The sequence below is a fragment of the Felis catus genome, chromosome D4 (assembly GCF_018350175.1).
Source record: "Felis catus isolate Fca126 chromosome D4, F.catus_Fca126_mat1.0, whole genome shotgun sequence".
Taxonomy (NCBI): domain Eukaryota; kingdom Metazoa; phylum Chordata; class Mammalia; order Carnivora; family Felidae; genus Felis; species Felis catus.
In genome coordinates, this window is record NC_058380.1 from 90,844,237 (window position 1) to 90,863,599 (window position 19,363).

General features: G+C 57.0%; 1 protein-coding gene across 19 annotated transcripts in view; it reads right to left on the reverse strand.

Annotated features, from left to right (window-relative positions):
• The window catches only part of CACNA1B (calcium voltage-gated channel subunit alpha1 B), a 192,032-nt gene that overhangs the window by 87,114 nt on the left and 85,555 nt on the right, over positions 1-19,363 (reverse strand). For 10 of the 19 annotated variants that reach the window (XM_023243156.2, XM_023243161.2, XM_023243162.2 and 7 more), the window contains exons 16-21: positions 18,730-18,847; positions 15,624-15,691; positions 12,481-12,590; positions 8,610-8,672; positions 4,254-5,024; positions 3,111-3,328 (exon numbers count right to left, since the gene is read on the reverse strand). In XM_023243156.2, coding sequence (XP_023098924.1) covers positions 3,111-3,328; positions 4,254-5,024; positions 8,610-8,672; positions 12,481-12,590; positions 15,624-15,691; positions 18,730-18,847 — 1,348 coding nt within the window. The remainder of the gene's footprint in view (positions 1-3,110; positions 3,329-4,253; positions 5,025-8,609; positions 8,673-12,480; positions 12,591-15,623; positions 15,692-18,729; positions 18,848-19,363) is intronic. The other 9 variants (XM_023243169.2, XM_023243167.2, XM_023243166.2 and 6 more) reach the window with 3 other exon arrangements.

Below are 19,363 nucleotides of genomic sequence, written 5' to 3' on the forward strand. Positions count from 1 at the left end.
ACAACATGGATGGAACTGGAGAGTCTTATGCTAAGCAAAATAAGTCAGTCAGAGAAAGACAGATATCACATTTCACTCATATGTGGAATTTGAGAAACTTAGATGCACATTGGGAAAGGGAAGCAAAAATAAGAAACAGAGAAGGAGACAAATCGTAAGACACTCTTAAATGCAGAGAACAAACTGAGGGCTGATGGGGGTTGGGAGGTTGGCAGGTGGAGTAAATGGCTGATGGACATTTCAGGAGGACACTCATCAGGATGATCACTGGGTGTCATTTATAAGTGATGAATCACCGGGTTCTACTCCAGAAGCCAAGACTACACTGCCTGTTAACTAACTTGAGAATAATTAATTCATATTAGCTCCCCCCAAAATGAAATTCTTAAGCATAAATCTAACAAAGTATCTACAATATCTATACGTAGAAAACTGAAACTCTGATGAATAAAACCAAAGAACTACATAAGGAGAGAAATGTTCCATGTTCATGGATAGGAAGATTCAATATTGTCAAGGTGTCAGTTCTTAACAACCTGACCTATAGATTCAATGCAATCCCAAGCAAAATCTCATCAAGTTATCTTATGGATATCAACAAACTGATTCCAAAGTTTACATGGAGAAGCAAGAGACCCACAATAGCCAACACTTCAATACAGAAGGAGAAGAACAAAGTTAGAGGTCTGACACTACCCAACTTCAAGACTCACCATAATATTACAGTGATCAAGACAGTGCTGTATTGGTAAAAAATAGACAAACAGGGCAAAAGAACAGAATACAGAGCTCAGAAATAGTCCCCAGAAATAGAATCAACTGATCTTTGACAAAGAAGCAAAGGTAATCAGTGGGGCAAAGATCACCTCTTCGAACAAATGGTGCTGGATGTCCACATGCAAAAATGAATATAGATAGACATAATACCTTTTGCACAAGTTAAGTCAAAACGGCTCACGGGCCTAAATGTGAAATGCATAAAACTCGTAGGGGATAACACAGGAGAAAACCTAGACGACTCTGTTTCTGATGATCCTTTTTAGATGCAACGCCAAATATATGATCCATGAGAAAAATAATGTATCAGCTAGAATTAATAAATTCTGCTCTGTGAAAGATAACGTCAAGAGAACAAGATGAGCCACGGATGGGAAAAAATATTTGTAAAAAAACACATCTGATAAAAGAGTGTTATCCGGGATATGCAAAGAACACCTAAAATTTGAAAATAAGAAAACAACCAGATTAAAAAATAGGCCAAAGATCTTAAGAGACACCTCACTGAAGAGGAAAAGACAGATAGCAAATAAATATATGAAAACAATGTTCCACATCACACATCATTAGGAAAACGCAAACTTAAACAATTTGATGCTACGACATACTTACTAGACTGGCCAAAATCTGCAACACTGACAATACCAACTGCTGACAAGGATGTGGAACAATAGGACCCTCGTACGTTACTAGTGGAAATGCAAAAGGGTATAAGCAGTTCAGCGGTTTCTTACAAAATGAAACACAGTCTTACCATATGATACAGCCATCACTCCCCTTGGTATTTACCCAAAGAAGTTGAAAACCAGTTCACACAAAATCTTGCACACGTTTATAGCAGCTTTATTCATAATGGCCAAAATGTGGAAGCAACCAAGATGTCCTTCAATAGGTGCGTGGATAAATAAACTGCAGTATACCCAGACAATGGAATACTATTCAGTGCTAAAAAGAAATGCGCTATTGAGCCATGAAAAGACATGGCAGGAACCTGAAATGCATATTGGTAAGTGAAAGAAGCCAATCTGAAAAGGCTATACACTGTATGATTCCAACGCGATGACATTCTGGAAAAGGCAAAACTACAGAGACAGTAAAAAAGATCAGGGGTTGCCAGGAGTTGGGGAAGAGGGGCTTGACGAAAGTCAGGTGGGAAGCCTGGGCCGATCCTCAAGTTTATCCAGAGAGACTCAGACCAGGGGGGTTGCTTTCCAGGAGTCTGGTAAGACAGACCCACTATTACCCATGGGAAGGGAAACCAGGGATAGGCCAGGGAAAGCATTCTCCCAAGGAAGCAAAAAGGAGAAGAGCTTAAGCAGCTGGAGCTGGCCATCTCCCATTGCCACACCTAGCACTGTGCACTGGTTCACAGGCCCCAGGTGAGAGCACCTGACAAGAGGTAACAGGCACAGACACGTGTCTGTGTTTGTGGACACATCTGCAAACACAGGCCACACCAGGTGGTGGCAACTGGTCTACTCGAGACCTAAATCTTCATTTGGCCTTGCACGTCAGCTCTGCTTCTGTGGTATCTTCCCCTCCCCGTGGAACGCCTTTTCTGTCCTCGGCGCTCACGAGAGGTCTATGCACCTTCCACACAGTATGAGGGGACGGTATTTGTCCGTCTTGTCCCTACAAGGTGGAGTGGCCTGAAAACAGGAGCAGTACCTTGTCCACCCTGTACCCTCAGTCCCTGCTCTCACGGTCAGGCAGTCAGGCATGGAGTGGCTGCCCAATCAGGCTCACACTCACGTGTGAGTAAGCGAGTGAGTGAGTGGGGGGGAGAAAAAAGGGGCTGAGGCAAAGGCCTATGGGGCTCTTAGTGCAGGGATCATAGGGCAAAGTAAGTCGGTAGGAATACCAGCGCCCCGACAACTTCCTCCTTCTCACCCACTAGTTCTCAGCCCCCATCAAGTCTGGGGACGTGGTCCTTAGCAGCTTTCACACAACTATGAAGAGCTGTGACCATCCTGAGGTCTGCTCTGCTGATGAGACCGTAAGCCCCACAGTTCCACTCCCCCCCGCTATCCCCAGCACTCTAACACCATGCCTGGCGCTGAGCTGGTAACTTGCAAATATTTTTGGAAGGGAGGAGAATAGAGTTTAAGTGGCATGTGATAGCAACAATGCTCCTCTGGGGCAGGGCACTGGAAACAAAGAGACATCGAGGCACAGATGCTGACCACAAAGGACTTTGTCTCGAGCTGGTGTAGACAGGCTCACACAGGCATGCTCTGTCCCCAAGCGGCTGCCATGGAGAGAGGGGGACAGGGGAGAGCAAACTGTGCCTGCATAAGGTGGGCCCTGCCCCGCTGATACGGGGAGATACTCACTGGGAACAACCGTGGTCTCCCCAGGAGGGCCGGTCAGCGTCACCGGGATATGCACAGTGGCACTCAGGTCCGAGGGTTGACTGCCCATCCGTGTGACATTCCGCTGATTGTCTGCATCTTCCGGCTGTTCCTCCACCTTCTGTAGGCAGGTGCTGGGCAGTGCATGTACAGGGCCCACACCCATCATCTCACTGGCCTCCAGGTCACAGCGTGGCTCCCTGCAACCAAGAATGCACATCAGACTCTGATGCAGCCCTAAACTCCTGGTCAGTCTGCAAAATCCAGCTCCTTATGCCCCGATGCAAATCAGATAAATCCCTGACCACTTCCTCTGCTACTCTGACATTTCATATGGTTTTCATCACTTTGTACATTTCTGTGTGTTCAGGTCCGAAAAGTAAAAATGGGGCCGACTCAACCTGTCTGTCCCTGGCACACGACCAGGCATGGCTGGCATCACACTATGTATATAAAAGGGAACTATGTGCAGAATGAAGAAGCCCAGAAGAGGGCGTTTCTCTAAGCTACTCCACCTGCGGCCCCTCCAGACCAAAGGCCCCACACAGAACTCTGCACACAAAGATAGACTCTAGACCTGAGCAGGGGCTTCCAGCTGCCGGGCAGGCACCCAAGAGCGCTGGCCTCAGCCTGGGGCCTCCTGTCACCCCAGCTTTCTCACAGACTCAGAGTCATGGCCTGTCCCTGCCAGGGAGCAGGCGAGCCAGCTGGTGTGGAGAGCTGGGAGGCCCTTTCTGTCATGGCCACCCAGCCTGCCCCTATTCCTTCCTACCATTTAGCCCCCAGTGGCCTCCTCGGGCCTCCCTCAGGCTCTCTCCAATCTTCCCAAGCCAACGTGTCCCAAACCAGTCCCAGCGATTTCGTCCAACACCCTCTCTCTCCTGCGAGCCTTAGAATAACGACGGACACGCACCAAGCAAACCTGATCCCCACGCGGATTTAAGGATTTTACACGTCGCCCCAACAGGGCAGGGTTGTCCCCACCGCAGAGAGAGAGGCTGAGACGGAAGGCGGGACGGCCAACCTGAACAGGGACAGCCCCGCACCCCTGAACCCTGCGCCACCGGCACCCCCAGCCCCTCGCCCCTCGACAGGGCCCCGCCTCCGCCACGCGCACTCCCTCACTTGGGCTGATGGTTCCGGAGCTCCTTCTCCTTGTCCCTGTCCTCGACCTCGCCCTCCTTCTCCGCGTCCTCGTGCGTGGGCAGCGCCTTGTGCCGGGCCCGGTGCCGCCGCGCCGGCTCCTCGCCGCTGCCGGCCTCCCGGGGGCCGGCCCGGGGGCCGCCGCGGTGGCGCGCTCGCCGCTCTCCCTTGGTCCCGGGCGCGGCGCCCTCCTTGCCCTGGTCGGGTGCGTGCCGGTGGGCGCGGTGGCGCCGGGGCTCCCGCTCGGCCGCCTCCTCCGGGGAGCCGCGCCGGTGGTGGCGCCGGCCGCCCTCGGGGCCCGGGCCGCGGCCGCGCTCGCTCCGGGCCTCCTTGCTGCGGCTGCGGTGCGGCCGCGCCCGCTCCTCCCGGGCCCCGGACTCCCCGCCCTCGGCCTTCGGGGCGTCTGCCCTGTCCTGCTCCGCCGCCGCCGCCGGGGCCGCTGCCGGGGCCTTGTCGCGGTGCCGGTGGTGCCTGCGGGGTGGGTCCGTGCCCTCGCTGGCCTCTGCGCCCTCGGGCCGGGCCTTGCCCCCCGGGGGGCCCCGCGGCCCGTCGCGGCCCAGCTCCACCACGAGCGGCCGGTCCAGGTGCGTCTTCATGTCCGGCCGCAGGTGGCGCGTGGTGGCGTAGCGCAGCCGCTCCTCCGGGTCCATCTCGCTGTACAGCGCCTCGCAGCTGGCCCGCAGGTTCTGCAGCCGCAGCTGGCTGGCCCTCTGCTCCCAGACCGAGCGTGCTTTGGCCGAGTTCTGCGGCCTGCTGTGGGGAGACGGGTAGTGAGCGTCCGCCCCGCCCCCCCACCTCTCTGCCTCGCAGGGGAAGCCACAGATGGTCGCAGCAATGGAGGGATGGCAGAGTGGACGCAGGGAGGAGGAGTGGCAGGAGCCCTCAAGACCCCTGGCAGTCGGTGCAGAGCAGGTGGGGGATACCCAGGGTAACAAGAATTCAGCGCTGGCCTCGCCCCATCGTGAGCCCAAAGACTGATGGGGGGGGGGGTCCCAGGTTGGGGCTCAAAGCCACCCTTGAGCAGGTGCACAGGGGCCCTTGGCCACGGGATGCAGGGCAGTGGGAATGATAAGAACCAGCATGAGGTGGCAGACAGGCTTCCAGGGCAGGTGGGCTGCTGGCCAGGAAGACCAAAATGGGGAGAGGTGGGGGGCAGCGTCCAAATGGGGCAGGACTGAGGAAGAGGCAGGAGGCAGGGAGCCACCTGCAGCAGCCCTGGGGCACGGGCCTCGCTGAAGCATACAGCAGAGCTGCCCAGGGGCAGCTGGCCCTAACAGGAACAAAGAGTAAAGCTGTGACTGCTCCCTAAGGTGGTCAGCCCCATCTGGGCAGCTGCCACTGGGTTCAGCAGCCATTTGCTCCCAGGAGCCCAGCACTCAGGTCGAGGGCTGGAGATGCTTCCTCCCATGGTCCTCAATGCCCTCCTTTCTCCTGGCTCCACAGGGAGCCCCCTTCATCCACCGGCACAGAGAGGAGCCCTCCAGCACCAGGAATGGCCTGTGCTCCAGACTCAGCCCCCACTGCACAGGCTACCAAAGGCCTCGACCACCCTCCAGCCTCACCCACATGGTTACATGTGGGGCTCCACAGCCCAGGATACATGGGAAGCCCTTTGCATTCTGGGGTCTTTGCTGAATAAGGGTTCCAATGCAGGCGACTCCAGTCCCACCTCAGCCAAGCAGAAACCTCTGCTGAGGCCAGACTCTCCTCCTTCAGCCTCTGGAGGTTTCTGGACCCACCACGGTGGTGGTGGTGGCAGCGTAAGAACAATGCCGGCTGTGGCACCTGTATCGTTCAAGGGCCACACTGTGCTACCGGCTGCAATGCCCACCTCATCCGACCCCCAAAACCACCTTTAGGAATTAGGTGCTGCTCTTGTCCCCATTTCACAGATGAAGACACTGAGCCTAGAGGCTGCGACTCACAGAGGGCCCCACGGTGAGCCATTGACGGAGCCAGGATCAGATGCATGCAAAGGCAACACAGAAGAAAAGGTATCTAAAGATATGAGGCCTTGGCCAGACCCCAACTGTACTGACACCACAGCCTAGAGTGACAGCCTGAGGGGCCCCAGGCCAACCCTGCCACCAGCTCCAGGGCCCTGGGCCACTGAGCACCATGCTGACCTGCAAAGACAGAGGTGGCCGGGTGGGGGAAGCCCAGTCCCTGCAGCTGGCCTGCACAAAGCATATGATGCTTAACCCTGTCCCTTTGAAGTGAGGTCCGGGCTCCAGTGTGGGGAGCCATTTCCAGGGCAGTGCCTCAAAAGTGTGAAGGCAGAAGAGTACACTGTCTGTGCCTCACCCGGGAGCCCATGTGGCAGACAGGCCAGGGCAACACAGGGTGGACAACTGTTAGCCTCTCTGGCCATCTGCTACCCCACAGCTTCAACTGCCACCCCAGGCCCTGAGCTGCCTCCTCTGACACACCAAAGCCATGCAGCCCTACTCCTGGGGACGCCTTGCAACACGACCACCCTCTGTTTCTCTGGCTTCAGACTAAAGCCACAGGGGACCTACCCCATCCCAGGCTGGCACCGAAACAAAGGACCCAACTCTGAACAATGCTGAACCACGTGAAAGGGATGACAGCCTTGAGGGTCACTCCTCAGACATAAGAGCCCATGAGGGCCGACAGCACAGCAGCAGCAGGGTTAGTGTTAGACACAGCCCAAGACGGTGAGGGGCGGGGAGGTGAGTTCTGTCAGGACAGACAGGCAGTAGAGACAGTGGGAACAATGTTCCGACTCGGAGTGGCCGGGAGCTCCGGTGAGGATGAGCTTGTGATGACATGGCTGTGCCCTCAGGCCCACCCTGGGCTGCAGCTCCTCCTCTGCCAGCAACCAGCTAACCCGCGAGACTGGAGGGTGCCACGGGGCTGGCAGACTCCTCTCCTCTCATAACTTCCCAGGGGAGCAAGACACTGAACACTTGTGTCACGTGGCCCCTCTGGGGCCCTGCTCCTGCTGGGTCTCTCTGCCTCTCTGGGCCCTAGTGCCGCCTGAAACTGTCTGCAACCACCTACCTGTGATGCTGCTGACTTCCTCTCTGGACGTGTCTCTGAGTCCGCGTGCCAGGCCTCTCCTCCCTGTTGGGGTCTGAGTCAGCCTGCACCCACCTGGCTGCTGCCCTGTCCTTGCTCAGTCTGGCCACCACTGGTCTCTCTGCGCCTCTCCACCGACTTCACAAGTGGCAAGAACATGAGAGCGAGAGCCAGGCCAACCGTCTGACACACAGGTGACAATGATCCAGGCAAAGCTCTTGTCTAAAAAGGCTCTTGGAGGAGTCACATGGGGGAGCTGCTCCCGTGATGTCTCGACCCCAGCTTGCTGGTATAGCCCTATTCGGCCACACCTGACCCAGGCACTGCAGATGCCTGTAGGACCCAAAAAGCAGCCTCACTGGTATGGCCCTGCTTTGAAGTCTCTGGGCTGAGAGAGCCAGTTACCCACAGCCGCTGATAACGTGAAGCAGCCCCGACTGTGACACCATCAATACCTATGTGCACGTTTTACTCCACCCTGTGAATCACTCATCCAGCATCCAGCTTTCTTACCCTGTGAGACATCAGGCCCCAACAGCCAGCAGCCCCAAGTGCTTGCGGGCAAGCTGAACCTGGCTCTGTGCTGGCTGAGTAGGGGGCAAGGGCTCCCACAGACCAGAACACAAAGCAGGCACCCGGCTACCTACTGACTACACCCAGGCACTCCGGGGACTTCTCACCTGCAGGGGTTGGCCTGACCCTTGGGAGGAAGCCCCTGGGGGCAAGCCTCCCAGGACAACTTCCCCCGCCAGACTGGCGTCACCTCCAGGAGGGCCACACTGAGGTTTCTATGGCTCTATCTCAGGCTCTGGCTGGTCTGACATGAGACAGCAACTCTGATCTTGCGGGCACAACTTCCTAAGGGTCATAGATACACCCCCTCCCAAGTGAAAAAGGAGTGGGGAAGGAGGACCCCGTGAATGTCCTCTGTGAGTCCTAATGAACGCTCTCCGTCACGGGAACCGTAAGGAGAGAGCACCCATTGGTGCCCAGCGGTGGCCACCTCAGGAGAAGCGAAGGTGCTGAAGACACCAGAGAGACAGCACATGGACAGACAGCAGACAAGACGACCAGGAGGGAGAGGAGAGGGGCCGAGCTCAGAGAGGCTGATGCCCGTGAACAGGACTCAGGGACGTCGGGAAGCATGCCCACTGTCCCCCGCCAGCTGCAGAAGGCTTTCCCGGAGCTGCCCCTGAAGCAAGTGATTTGAGGTGGAAAAGCAGTTAGGGGTGGAGGGAGGTGTTCGCATGTAGCTGTCACGAAGCCACAGACGGGGATCGTAGCAGAGCGACTCACGGTGAGTTTATGCTGGAGACAGATGAGCTGTGAGATGCAGCACCTCGCGTGTGCTTTACAAAACTGCACATGCAAAAGACAAAACAAACAAAAGTGAGAAAACCAGAGAGGGCTCTAAAGGACAAGAACATGTTTAAGCCACGTCAGGTCAGGGCGCAGGCTGCAGTGTAAATCTGGGCAGGAGGCCAGGGACGCTTCCATCAGAGTGGGCACCGGCCGAGACCTCGGGGGAAAAGAGAAGTTGAGAAAGAAAGAGCATCCGGCAGAAAACTAGCGCTAAAAAAGAACACAGCACACCCACCACGGCTGGAAGAAGAGAAGCCGGGGTCCTGCTGCCCATCCGCTACGGCCCAGCACACCAGGCCCCTAGAAGGGCAGCCGGCTTGGAGAGAGCCAGCACCACTTGTCCGAAGTTCCAAATGGCCCTCCCCTGCCTCTTGGCGTCCCACGCCCACGGGGCTGCGGTGGGATGACCTAGGCATTCGTCTTGCCTTCAAGATGGGAGCAAAGCCAGCCAGCACGGGACACCTGCCCTTTGCTGCTTCACCTGGGCCCTGCTGCCTGACCACCTGGCTCTGTCCCAGCCCACCTGACCCCATCGGCTCCCCGGGCTCTAAACCACATGCCTCCAACTCACCACGACCCTTCCCAGGGGCTAACAGGCTACATGACCAACCCACTTCCTTTGGGTATACCTCCAGCCATTTCCCAGGGACTTTCTGGAAGCTTTTCCAAAACCAACAGAGAGAAACCAAAGATCTCCACAATCATTCCCCTTTAAGGCAGTTCCCCAGGTGGCTTCCCAGCAACTCCTTCTCAAGGCCGAGTCTACACACATTTGTGAGGAGCCCAGAGCAACTCACTCGCCTGCAGGTCCTGGGTGCAAACGTGTGTGTGTGAGTGTGCAAATCAGTGTATGACTGAACGTGAGTGCGTGGATGGTGTGTGAGTATACGAGAGTGTGTGAATGAGTGCGGGGTTATGAGTGAGCATGTGTGCGTGTGTGAGTGTGAACACGTGTGAGTGACCAACCAGGTGAGTATGAACACGTATGAGCACGGACAGGCGTGACAGTGAGCGTCAGGGGGCTGTGACTCCGATGAGGTAAGTGAACTGTGTGAGTGAGTGTGTATACCAGCATTCAGAAGTCCAGGTGAGGAGAAGGGTGACAAAGTACAGAGAACCAGGAGGGCCATGTCACCCTTACCGTCCCTTCCCTCCCAGGGGCCTGAAGTGGCTGTCACCTGGGGCTGCAGCCCAACTCCAAGGGACAGGGACGCCCCTCTGAGGAGGCATGGAACCCTCTCCCCTCAGGCTCTGTGTGAGGCTGCACAAGGCCCAGGAGAGCCTCTCAAACACCAAGGACATGAAGGGCCACCCAGCATCGAGGCGTCACAGAGAACATCTGGACCAGTCCTCCCCCTGCACAGACCACACGGCATGGCTGCAGGGAGTGTCACGGCGAGTGTCACTCGGGCGCTTCACTCTAACCCCACCCCAGCAGTGGGGAAGAAGCAGGCATTGCCCGTCTACCCAACACAACTCACCAGGAGAACAGAAACAGTTGGGAGGGGGGCCAGCGGACAGAGGACAGACAGACACCGGGGCTCTGAGCCACAGCTTCCAGGGCTCAGTGGTCTCCACACAAAGAGGAGAACAGACATTCACACACCCGGGAGTTCAGACCCCGCCCAGTGTGTGGGATCTTCAGTGGTCACGTCAGACCGACCGCCGTGTCCAGCAACAGCAGACCAGGACATGCTGCAGAGGACAGCAACCCAAAGCCACATCCCAGGAGAACCCGCGGGACCTACAGCCCAAGCAGGGGGACACACGTGCCTGGCTGACAAGGTGACACGGAGCTCAGGACCTGCTGTGAGGCAGAATACCTGTGCAACCCCAGGAACCCCACCCAGGAGAAAAGAAGCACCACAGTGGAGATGGGGCCAGCAGCCGGTGTTATACCCTGGCCCGGGGTTACCACTCTGCAGCCTTGTTCTTACATAGCAGTATCCCCAGATGAGGAAAGGGGCAGAGGAAGAGCATCCAGACCTTTCTTGGTGGCCTGACATGCTCTGTGTGGTGGTGCTGAGGGCCCCGGCACTTGCCTCTCTGAGATCTCGGCCCTGATGGGAGCGGGTGCCCTGCCACATGCCCCCAGGGAAGAGGCAGCTCTGACAGGCATCAGGCCCACGGGACAGCGCACTCACCTCCAGAGCGAGCAGAGAGGGCAAACGCTGAACTGAAACCCACAAGGCCCATGAAGAAGTCAAAGGCTCATCTGCCGCCCTTGCTAAGGCAGACCACCAGTAGTTTACAAAGCTCAGGAGAAGGGGCCGTCTGCCAGGTCACCACAACCTCCTCAAAGCAAGCCCAGGACCTAGCCGACCAAGTCACTGAACCAGCCAAACAACAAAACAGAGGCAACTAAACCCTGAGCACCCCAGCAGCTGTCTGAGAAATGACTGCTGTGTCTTGCCTGGCTCCCCGCAGGCCCCCTGCACCCCTGCCTGGGCCCCCCAGGGGCCTGTGATCTCCTCTGGCTTCTTCTCCCCCAGAGGCCAGTGCTTCCTGCTTGGCTTAGGGGCAGGTCCTCTGCAAAGGGCTTCCTAGAAAACAGGTCGTCACTCTTGGGACTGCTGAACAAGAACGGGGCTGCTATGATACTCACGCACAAGCAGACACACGCGTTCCCGCACACCCGCACACCCACACTCCCAGCAAACACATCCACATGCCGGCACATACGCTCAGCAGCACAGATGCATGTGTCACCACAGATGTACCTGAGGCTGTTCCTGGTGCCCACCAGGTGGGTCCACATGGGAAATGGGAGGTGTTTGGTAGGGTGGCACTGAAGACAAGCCAGCAGCTCCAGACAGATTCAGCCTGGCTCAGAGAGCGAGCTCCCCACAAAGACAGAGCTTCTCTGTGCTCTCTCATGGCCACGCTGACAGCAGGCCAGACCTTCCTTCCCCCTTCCCATCCCTCTCTTCCCCCAGCGGTGACCTCCCTCAGCACACTGCAGCCTTTGGCCCTAGGCTGTCCCAACTCTGAAGGCCCTAAAGACCTCCAGATGTGGTTCTGCAATGTTCCTTCAAGCTCAGCTGAACCTCGGGATGACCAGCCTCCCCAAGGAAGCTTCAACCCCGCCTTCACCTTTTCTCATCAGCAAGGCTTCCCCTTGACCTCTGTCCCAACACAGAAACCTCAAAGACAATTTCGGAAACTGCATTAAGTCTCTTGGGCTGCTGAAATACCACCTAGAATCTTTCGGTTCACAAAATACATTCCTAAAAAGCTGTGCAGAAAACAGACGTATGGAGGGGCGACTGGGTGGCTCAGTTGGTTAAACATCTGACTCAGTTTCAGCTCAGGTCGTGATCTCACGGTTCATGAGTTCACGGAGCCTGGTTGGGATTCTCTCTCCCTCCCTCCTCTCTCTCTCTCTCTCTCTCTCTCTAAATGAACAAACTTTAAGAAAATTATAAAATAGATATATCAATACCTTACCCCTGACTCACAGTCTTTGCCCCAGCTAGGAGCTCTGGAGCCACCCAAGACTCTCAAGGGGCTAATCAGAGCTGATCCCACCCATGATGGGAGGACCATGCATCGTCACACCTTGCTCCAACTCAAACTGGGAGAAGCCATGGAGGCTCTTCCTGATGAACCCTCTGCTCACAGATTCCTGCAGGAGGGGAGCCGTTCCCTCTCATCACAGCTCCTGGGGGAGGCTGTGTCCCAAAAAGCTCCAGCCAACATAAGGTGCTCCAAGGAAGCCCCCGGAAGGAGTGCCCTGCTGGGGGCCCAGCCAAGAAGACTCTGCAGCAGCCCCCACCACCCTGCAGTCCACCCCCAAGAGCCTTACGCAGCAGCAATAGAGATGTTTGCGGCAGACATGGGGCTCACTTCAGCCACTTCTTTGGCCTTTTGCAGAGCAAGCTTCTGGTTGGCTGCTTCTTCCATCTCCTCTTCATCCTGTTTGAACAGACAGAGGTGTGCAGCTGGCCTTGGAGCTCTTCCTTCCATGGTCTAGGAGTCCTTGCTGCCCTCTGAACCGGTGGGCCAGGCAGCAGCCCCTGCGTGAGCACAATCCATCCAGGCTCCAGCAGCGAGCACCAATCCCACGCAAGCCCTCTGGCGGCCTGTACCTGCTGCTCCGGGCCGTGTTCCACAGGATTCCTGCCTCAGCACCCTCTTGCCGTGGGCCAGTCCCAGGGTGCTCACAGCTGGTGATCCCAGCCCTGCGCCTGCACCCCGACGCCATACACGAGCTCAAGCCACAAGGACCCAGCTGCTGCCTGCACACGTGTCCCACGGTGTCTTGGACTTGGCTCTGCCAAAACGCAAGCCCAACCCTCCTTTCCTCCCACCTGCTGCCCCCACACCTCAGGGGCACCTGTCTCGCCTGAACAAAGCCAGCCTCTGCCCCACAACTGTGGGCAAGGTCAAGGGGCAGGACTCTGCACCCTGAGCCTAGGTCCTGGCTCAGCATCACCCACAGGAACTGTCACCGGGCGAGGGTCAGGCATAGCTACCTCACAGCCTTTGAGCTTTCCTACCAGGACCCGTCGGATCACATCTGTCTACCTGTCCCTAGCCGTGGCTGTGAGAAGTCCCTCCTTGTGTCCCCCAACACATGGCAGCCACTTACAATGCCTGATGGTATCCCCTCCCCCACCAAGTTTGTGGGAAGGACCCCCATGGCTCTCTGACACAGGTATAGATATCCTGCCCTGCCTCTGCCCCCTCCGTGGGAAGGGGAGTGGACTTCTGGGCAGACCCTCTGGCCCCGACCCCACGTCACTGGGCAAAACCAACACGCTCTGCTTCTAGGATCTAGATGAAAAGCTCCGGGCTGAGCCCATGAGCCCGTAGAGGGAAACCGAGGCCTCCACGTCCTCCACTTACACTGCTGAGACCACTGTTATTTCCCCCAAACCCAACCCCAGGCCCACCTGGCTTCCATGGAAGCTAGTGTTCCCACCGTGGCCCAAAACATCCCTAAATCTTATCCTAGAGGCCCCAAAATGGCAAAAATTAAAACCCCTGTTAGCTGCCTGCAGATGTCCCACCACAGCGAAGAGGTCTTCAAGCTTCAGGCCCCAGAGAGGAGGCGAAGCTCCATCTACCACAGAACACCCCTATCGAGGTCCTTCTTCAAGCCGCGGGCTCCATCCTGGTTTACAGCCCTCTGGGCAGAGAGGACAGGTGTTCTACAAACAGACTTCATAGAGTTTATTTCCACTTTGAAAAGAATGTAATACTGTAATACATTTGTGGGAATGTAAAGGAAGGAGAGCCAGTCCAGGAAATGCCCCCACAGCCTAACACAGGCCTCCACCTGCTCCACCTCCCAGGAAAGCCGATTCCTGAATAAGGGCAGCTGGTCCAACATCTCACAGGGTGTCTCTGCATGGAGACAGGGCCCCGAGGACATCGCTTCCTTGGTGTGTTCTCACCCACAGCACGACCCGAAGAGACGGCGAGAACTTCAAGCTCAAGCTCACCCCTGCACCAACACAGCTGGTGCCCAGACCACCAACGCTGCTGGGCACCCCCGTTTCATGTGGTCCCAGAAATCCTGACACCAAGATATGTTCTGTGGATGCAGGGGATCCCCCTGACCCCACCGCCCGGAAGCCCAGCCTGGGGCCAGGAACAGTCATTCTCCAGCCACTCCTAGATGGCAAAGCCCAGTGTTGGCCCTGGCGGACCACAGGAATGAGCAGGCCAGTGGGACTTCCAGGTCCTCAGGAGGCAGCAGCCAGAGCAGGGTAGGCGTCTATACCCCCAGGCACCACCACGGCCCAGGCCTGGGCCCGGAGAAGAGGAAGTCTGAGCAGAAGCTAAGGCAGACACACTGAAGAGGCCTGCCTCCCCCTGGAGCACTCCTCCCAGAGAACAGAGGAGGGTAGCAGGGCACCTGACACCTGTCGGAAGCACTGTGGCATATTTGCACACACCCATACTGACTGCAGAAACGTCCTGAACTTGCCCTCCTCAGGGAAAGCCCAAGTCAAGCTCACCCCGGAACAGAGATGATGTCGACAGTCGGGATGTGCTAGATGGTGAGGGCAGGACTGTGTCAGACACACAGAGGAATGTGCACAGGTGTGAGCTCCAGCACACACACGTGTACATGGACAGGTGCACGAGCAGGCCACATGCTCAGCCAAGATGGCAAGCACGTGGGGTTTCTGCAGCAGGGGAGCACTCCCCTCAGGTGGCCCGGCGAGGCAGCAGGACCCTCCTCCTGGGAGCCAGGGCTACACTGTCCACGGCTGTGAGGGTGAAGGTGACCAGGCAGGGGGCTGTGTCGTTGGGAAGGCAACCACAGGGGAAGCCATGTATAATCACACCCCCCCACCAGGCTCAGGGACAAGAGGAGAGTATTAGATGCCACCCGCTAGGCACAGCCAGGAGAAGAGGCTGTCCCGCTGCGGCACAAACAAGCTGACAAGGGGCAGCAGCTGCTCCCCCAGGCTCCAGCCAGGCCTGGCATCTGAGGACAGAGCTGCCCGGTAACTGCCTGAGCTCAACCATGCACACTCCAGACTGGCCACAGGGGCCCCTCGCCTCCCAGGGACGAGCGCAGGGGCCTGGTGCAGCCTGCCCCTCACTTCTTAGAACTCTCTGGGCTGCATCTTCCATTCTTCATAACTCCCCCTGCCTTTCTGGCCATTTTTTCCAGGTCTCGGATTCTCCAGAAGCTGCCCTTGTGCTCATCTGCCTTCCTGGCACATCATCTCTCACGCTTCCTCAGCACCAACCCCCCCCCCCCCCGCCACACACACACACACACACACACACACACACACATCTGAGTGGCTGCCTAACTTCTGCCCATCTAGGACCTTGAGGAGATGCCCGTGGAGGGTGGTTACATGGGTCCTTAACCCTGGACTGGCCCTTGTCGTGGCTCTCTGGACTCATCCAGAGTCACACACACTACCCCGCCTGCCCCTCCCTGCCCGTCCTGGGCTGCAGGTGGTGCCCCTACCCACGCACCTTGGTCAGCTCCTGAGCGTTGGCGAGGTTGTCCACGGCGATGGCCAGGAAGACATTCAGCAGAGTGTCTGGTTGGCTCCAGCTAAGGAAAGGAACCCTTCTGCCCCCCCACCCACCCACCCAAGTCTCCCACAGTCATGCTGCAGCTTGCCCCATGGAGAACAGGGTTCCTCATCTCCCCAGATCCTCTGTGACTATATACCTCTCAAGTCCCCTTGTTCCTCTGTCCCCTGTTGCCCTCAGACACAGACTAGCCACGCCGCCTGGTCTGCCCATCCTTCTTTCCCTCAATCTCTTATCAACTCCCCATAATGGCCACACAAACTCCTTCCCCAACCCCATTCTTCAGGCCTGACTCTCCAGCCCCAAAGCTCAGAGGCTGTGTTGGATTAATTTAGACTGCCTACCTCTATCCCCACCTCCCCCAAATTTCTGGCCAATGTGAGAGGCCTCCCAACCAACACCTCCTGCTTTCACATGGGCCCCATCACCTTTGGGTCCTGTGAGCAGAGACCACCTAAGACAGACCATAAACATGCATATCCGGCCGTGACCAGTGCTTTCAGTTCCTAGGCTAGGCTTAGGACACCTGCTCAGTGTTGTTTTCTCCCTTCCTTTTTCAAAGTGAGGTCCTGGGGCCCTCTGTTTCAAGGTGCCCTCCTGCTAGAGTGGCAAAAACAACACCCAAGTCATGCTAATGGCAGACAACACTAGCACCCCCCACCCCTCACCTCACTGAGCCCTTCCAGGAGCACCATGACAAGGCACTACTACAATCCCCTTTTACAAACGGGCAAGCAAAGGCCACAGAGGGTAAGTACCCCACCCAGGATCCCACAGTCAGGAGGGGTCCAAATGGCCCAGACGGGGGCCTGTGGTCGGCAGCTACCTCTCTGCACCGCCCTCCTCCAGTCTGTCCAGATCAGGCCACTGACGTGAGTCACTTCAATTTTCCTGGGGCTGGAGCTGCCTCTTCCCACAAGCTCCTCCCTGTGCACCTCAGAGCAGCGCCTCCCCAGAACCATCCCCTGCCTGCACTCTGTGCTGTGCCTCAGGCCCTCCCTGGGCCTTCCCCCGCTGCCGTCCCCAGTTAATTTCATTCCTCGGCACTGCTGACGTTTGGAGCCAGGCAACCCTTTGCGGTGGGGTGTTGAACAGCATCCCTGGCCTGTGTGCACCAGATGCAGCAGCCCCTCAGCCCAGTCATGACAACCAAACCATCTCAGACACTGCCAGTGTCCTCTGGGGGCGAAGTCACCCCAGCCAGAGCCCTGTGTCCCCTACACCTGAGCTCTTTCACCACAGGCCTGGGGATTCACCCCTCGGCCCAGGCTGCGGCTATTCCCGCCAGCGCGAGGCCTGAGGAGCAGCCGGCTTTGTATGAGGCCGACAGCGACGACTGATGCTGGTCAGGCCCCAGTCTGGCAAGGAGGCCCCCCCATATGCCAGGGCACTGCCTCGTTGGCAAGGCTGCTCAGGGCTCCAGCAGAGACCAGAGGACAGGACACCGAGGCCAGGGGCCGCTTCCCCACACTAACCACAGCCATGGACACTCTCAGAGGACTTCCCACACCTGAAGAGCGGGACTAAGGTCATGCCCTGGCACCTGAGGCCCAGCAAGAGGGGCACACAGGGGCAGCAGGAAAGATTCCCAGTGGCTAGCACGAGGCCTGACCGCACAGGGTCAGAATTAGCTGTGAAGGGCTTCGGGCCGCTGCTCAGTCTTGGGGGCTGTGGGCACCTCTTTCTGGACAGAAGTTATTCCCCACCCCCACCCTCACCCCCCACCATTTGAAGCCAACACTTCAGGCTCCTTCCCTCTCTGATAACCATGGCTGCCATTTACAGCTCTCCTCTCAGCCAGCCCCCAGACCCCCCCGTCTGCTAAACACTGAAACAAGCACGGGCCCTCCTGAGCACCCTGGATCCTCCTTCCCAGGCCTTGTGCTCAGGCTCCCGGGGTGGGGGGCGGCGGGGCGGGGCTCCCCACCCTGGGGTCCAGGACCTGAGCCGTGAACGACACAGGGCTGACAGGTGGTACAATCCTGCTGGGTGTGCAGCAGGAGAGACAGTCTGATGGAGGCAGAGAGAAATAAGGTCTGGAATGTCATAGGTCACAGGCTGGCATGACGGCCAGCACGCCAGGGGCAAGGAGGGACAAACGGGGTCAAGTGCCCAGGTGTGCGGGTGAGGAGACAAGGCAGAGCCAGCAGGTCAGTCTGGGAGGAGACAGCACACAGGTGTTTGTCGCCAGCTCAGATCTTTTTCCAGGCTCTGCAGGATATTTAATACAGCAGATCTCCAAGTGGGGTCCCCAGGCTGCAGTACCAACACCAGCACCCCCAGGGGAGTGTGTTAAAATGCACATTTGTGGGCTGGAACCTGAGCTTTAACTGTCCTTGGGGTTTCTGATACACAGAAGACTTGGAGAACCTGAGTGCCCCTGCTCAGCCTGAATTTATTGCCCCAGCAGTGGGGCCACATTTGCACCTCGCCTCTCCTGGCCCTGCCCCCTGCCTGCATCATGAGCCCAGCAGCCTCCTTCTCCCAGGTGACCTGCCTGAGGCAGAGCTGTCACCTGCGCTGGGCTCTCCTTGACCCCACAGACCCACCCCCCCCCCCCCACATACACACACACGAGGTCCTAAAACACATGCTTGACTGGCACCCGCTACAGGAAAACTTGCCTTACATTTCTCTGCAGGTACTAGATTTTCAGCAGGGGAAAGTTTTTTAAAAGCCCAGTACCAAAACTTAATTACAGAATTAAAGCGGGGGGAAAAAAAAAACTACTGCCCTGTGTTCAAAGCCCACGTCTTCCCACGGCAACCCTCCCGAGCCTGCCACTGACCATACCAACGCCCTCTGGACACCATACGCACAGTTCATGCTTCCATCAACCTTGGCCCACAGCCTCCAGATCCCCCAAGCTCAGACTGCCTCGAGAGTATTCACTGTCTAGACTTAAGCCAGCTACCCAGAAGGAGAAGCTCCATCATTCACACTCAACGAGAAGGCGCCTCTCCTTTTCATGGCCAACACACCCCGCACCCCCCCCAGGTTTCCTGGGCCCAGACCAAGCCCTAATGCACTGCAAGAAGGATACAATTTCCAAACAGCGTCAGGACAATGAAATAAAAAGAGGAGAACATGCCTTTGCTGACTCCACCTTGCGATTCGATCCCATGATACATCACTGCATTCCAGTCCTCTCCTGTTAGGATCTGTGGAGGGATAGTACCACAAGGCATGCCTACACAGCCACCTCCACCCATATGCACGTGTGTGCGCACACTCAGAGTCAAGACGTGGCTGTGTACACACGCACACGCACAGGTTTCTGGATGATGGGGTTTCTGTAGGTCAAGGGGCCCACGGTCCTCCAGAAAAACTTCCAGAAAGACATGGCTGCTGAGCTAGGTCAGGCCTCAAAAGATGAATATGCTCTAGCATTTCCAAAAACAGAAAGGGGGTGGCAAGCAGAAGGAAAAGGCGAGCGAAGGCAAGGAAGAGAACAATAGCATAAGCTGGAGAACTGAGGCAGGGCCGAAGAGGCAGAACTCCCCACTCCCAGAGCCACGGAGGCCATGATTTTATAGATGATGTGACAGTGCGTCCAGCGGTGAGGGTAGCTAAATGCAATGTTGCCCCATCAAGAAACATGTGTCTCTCAGCTACTATATTTTTGGAAAAGTACAAAAGCATCAAGTAACAGACATTCATGTGTCCACCAATAAAAA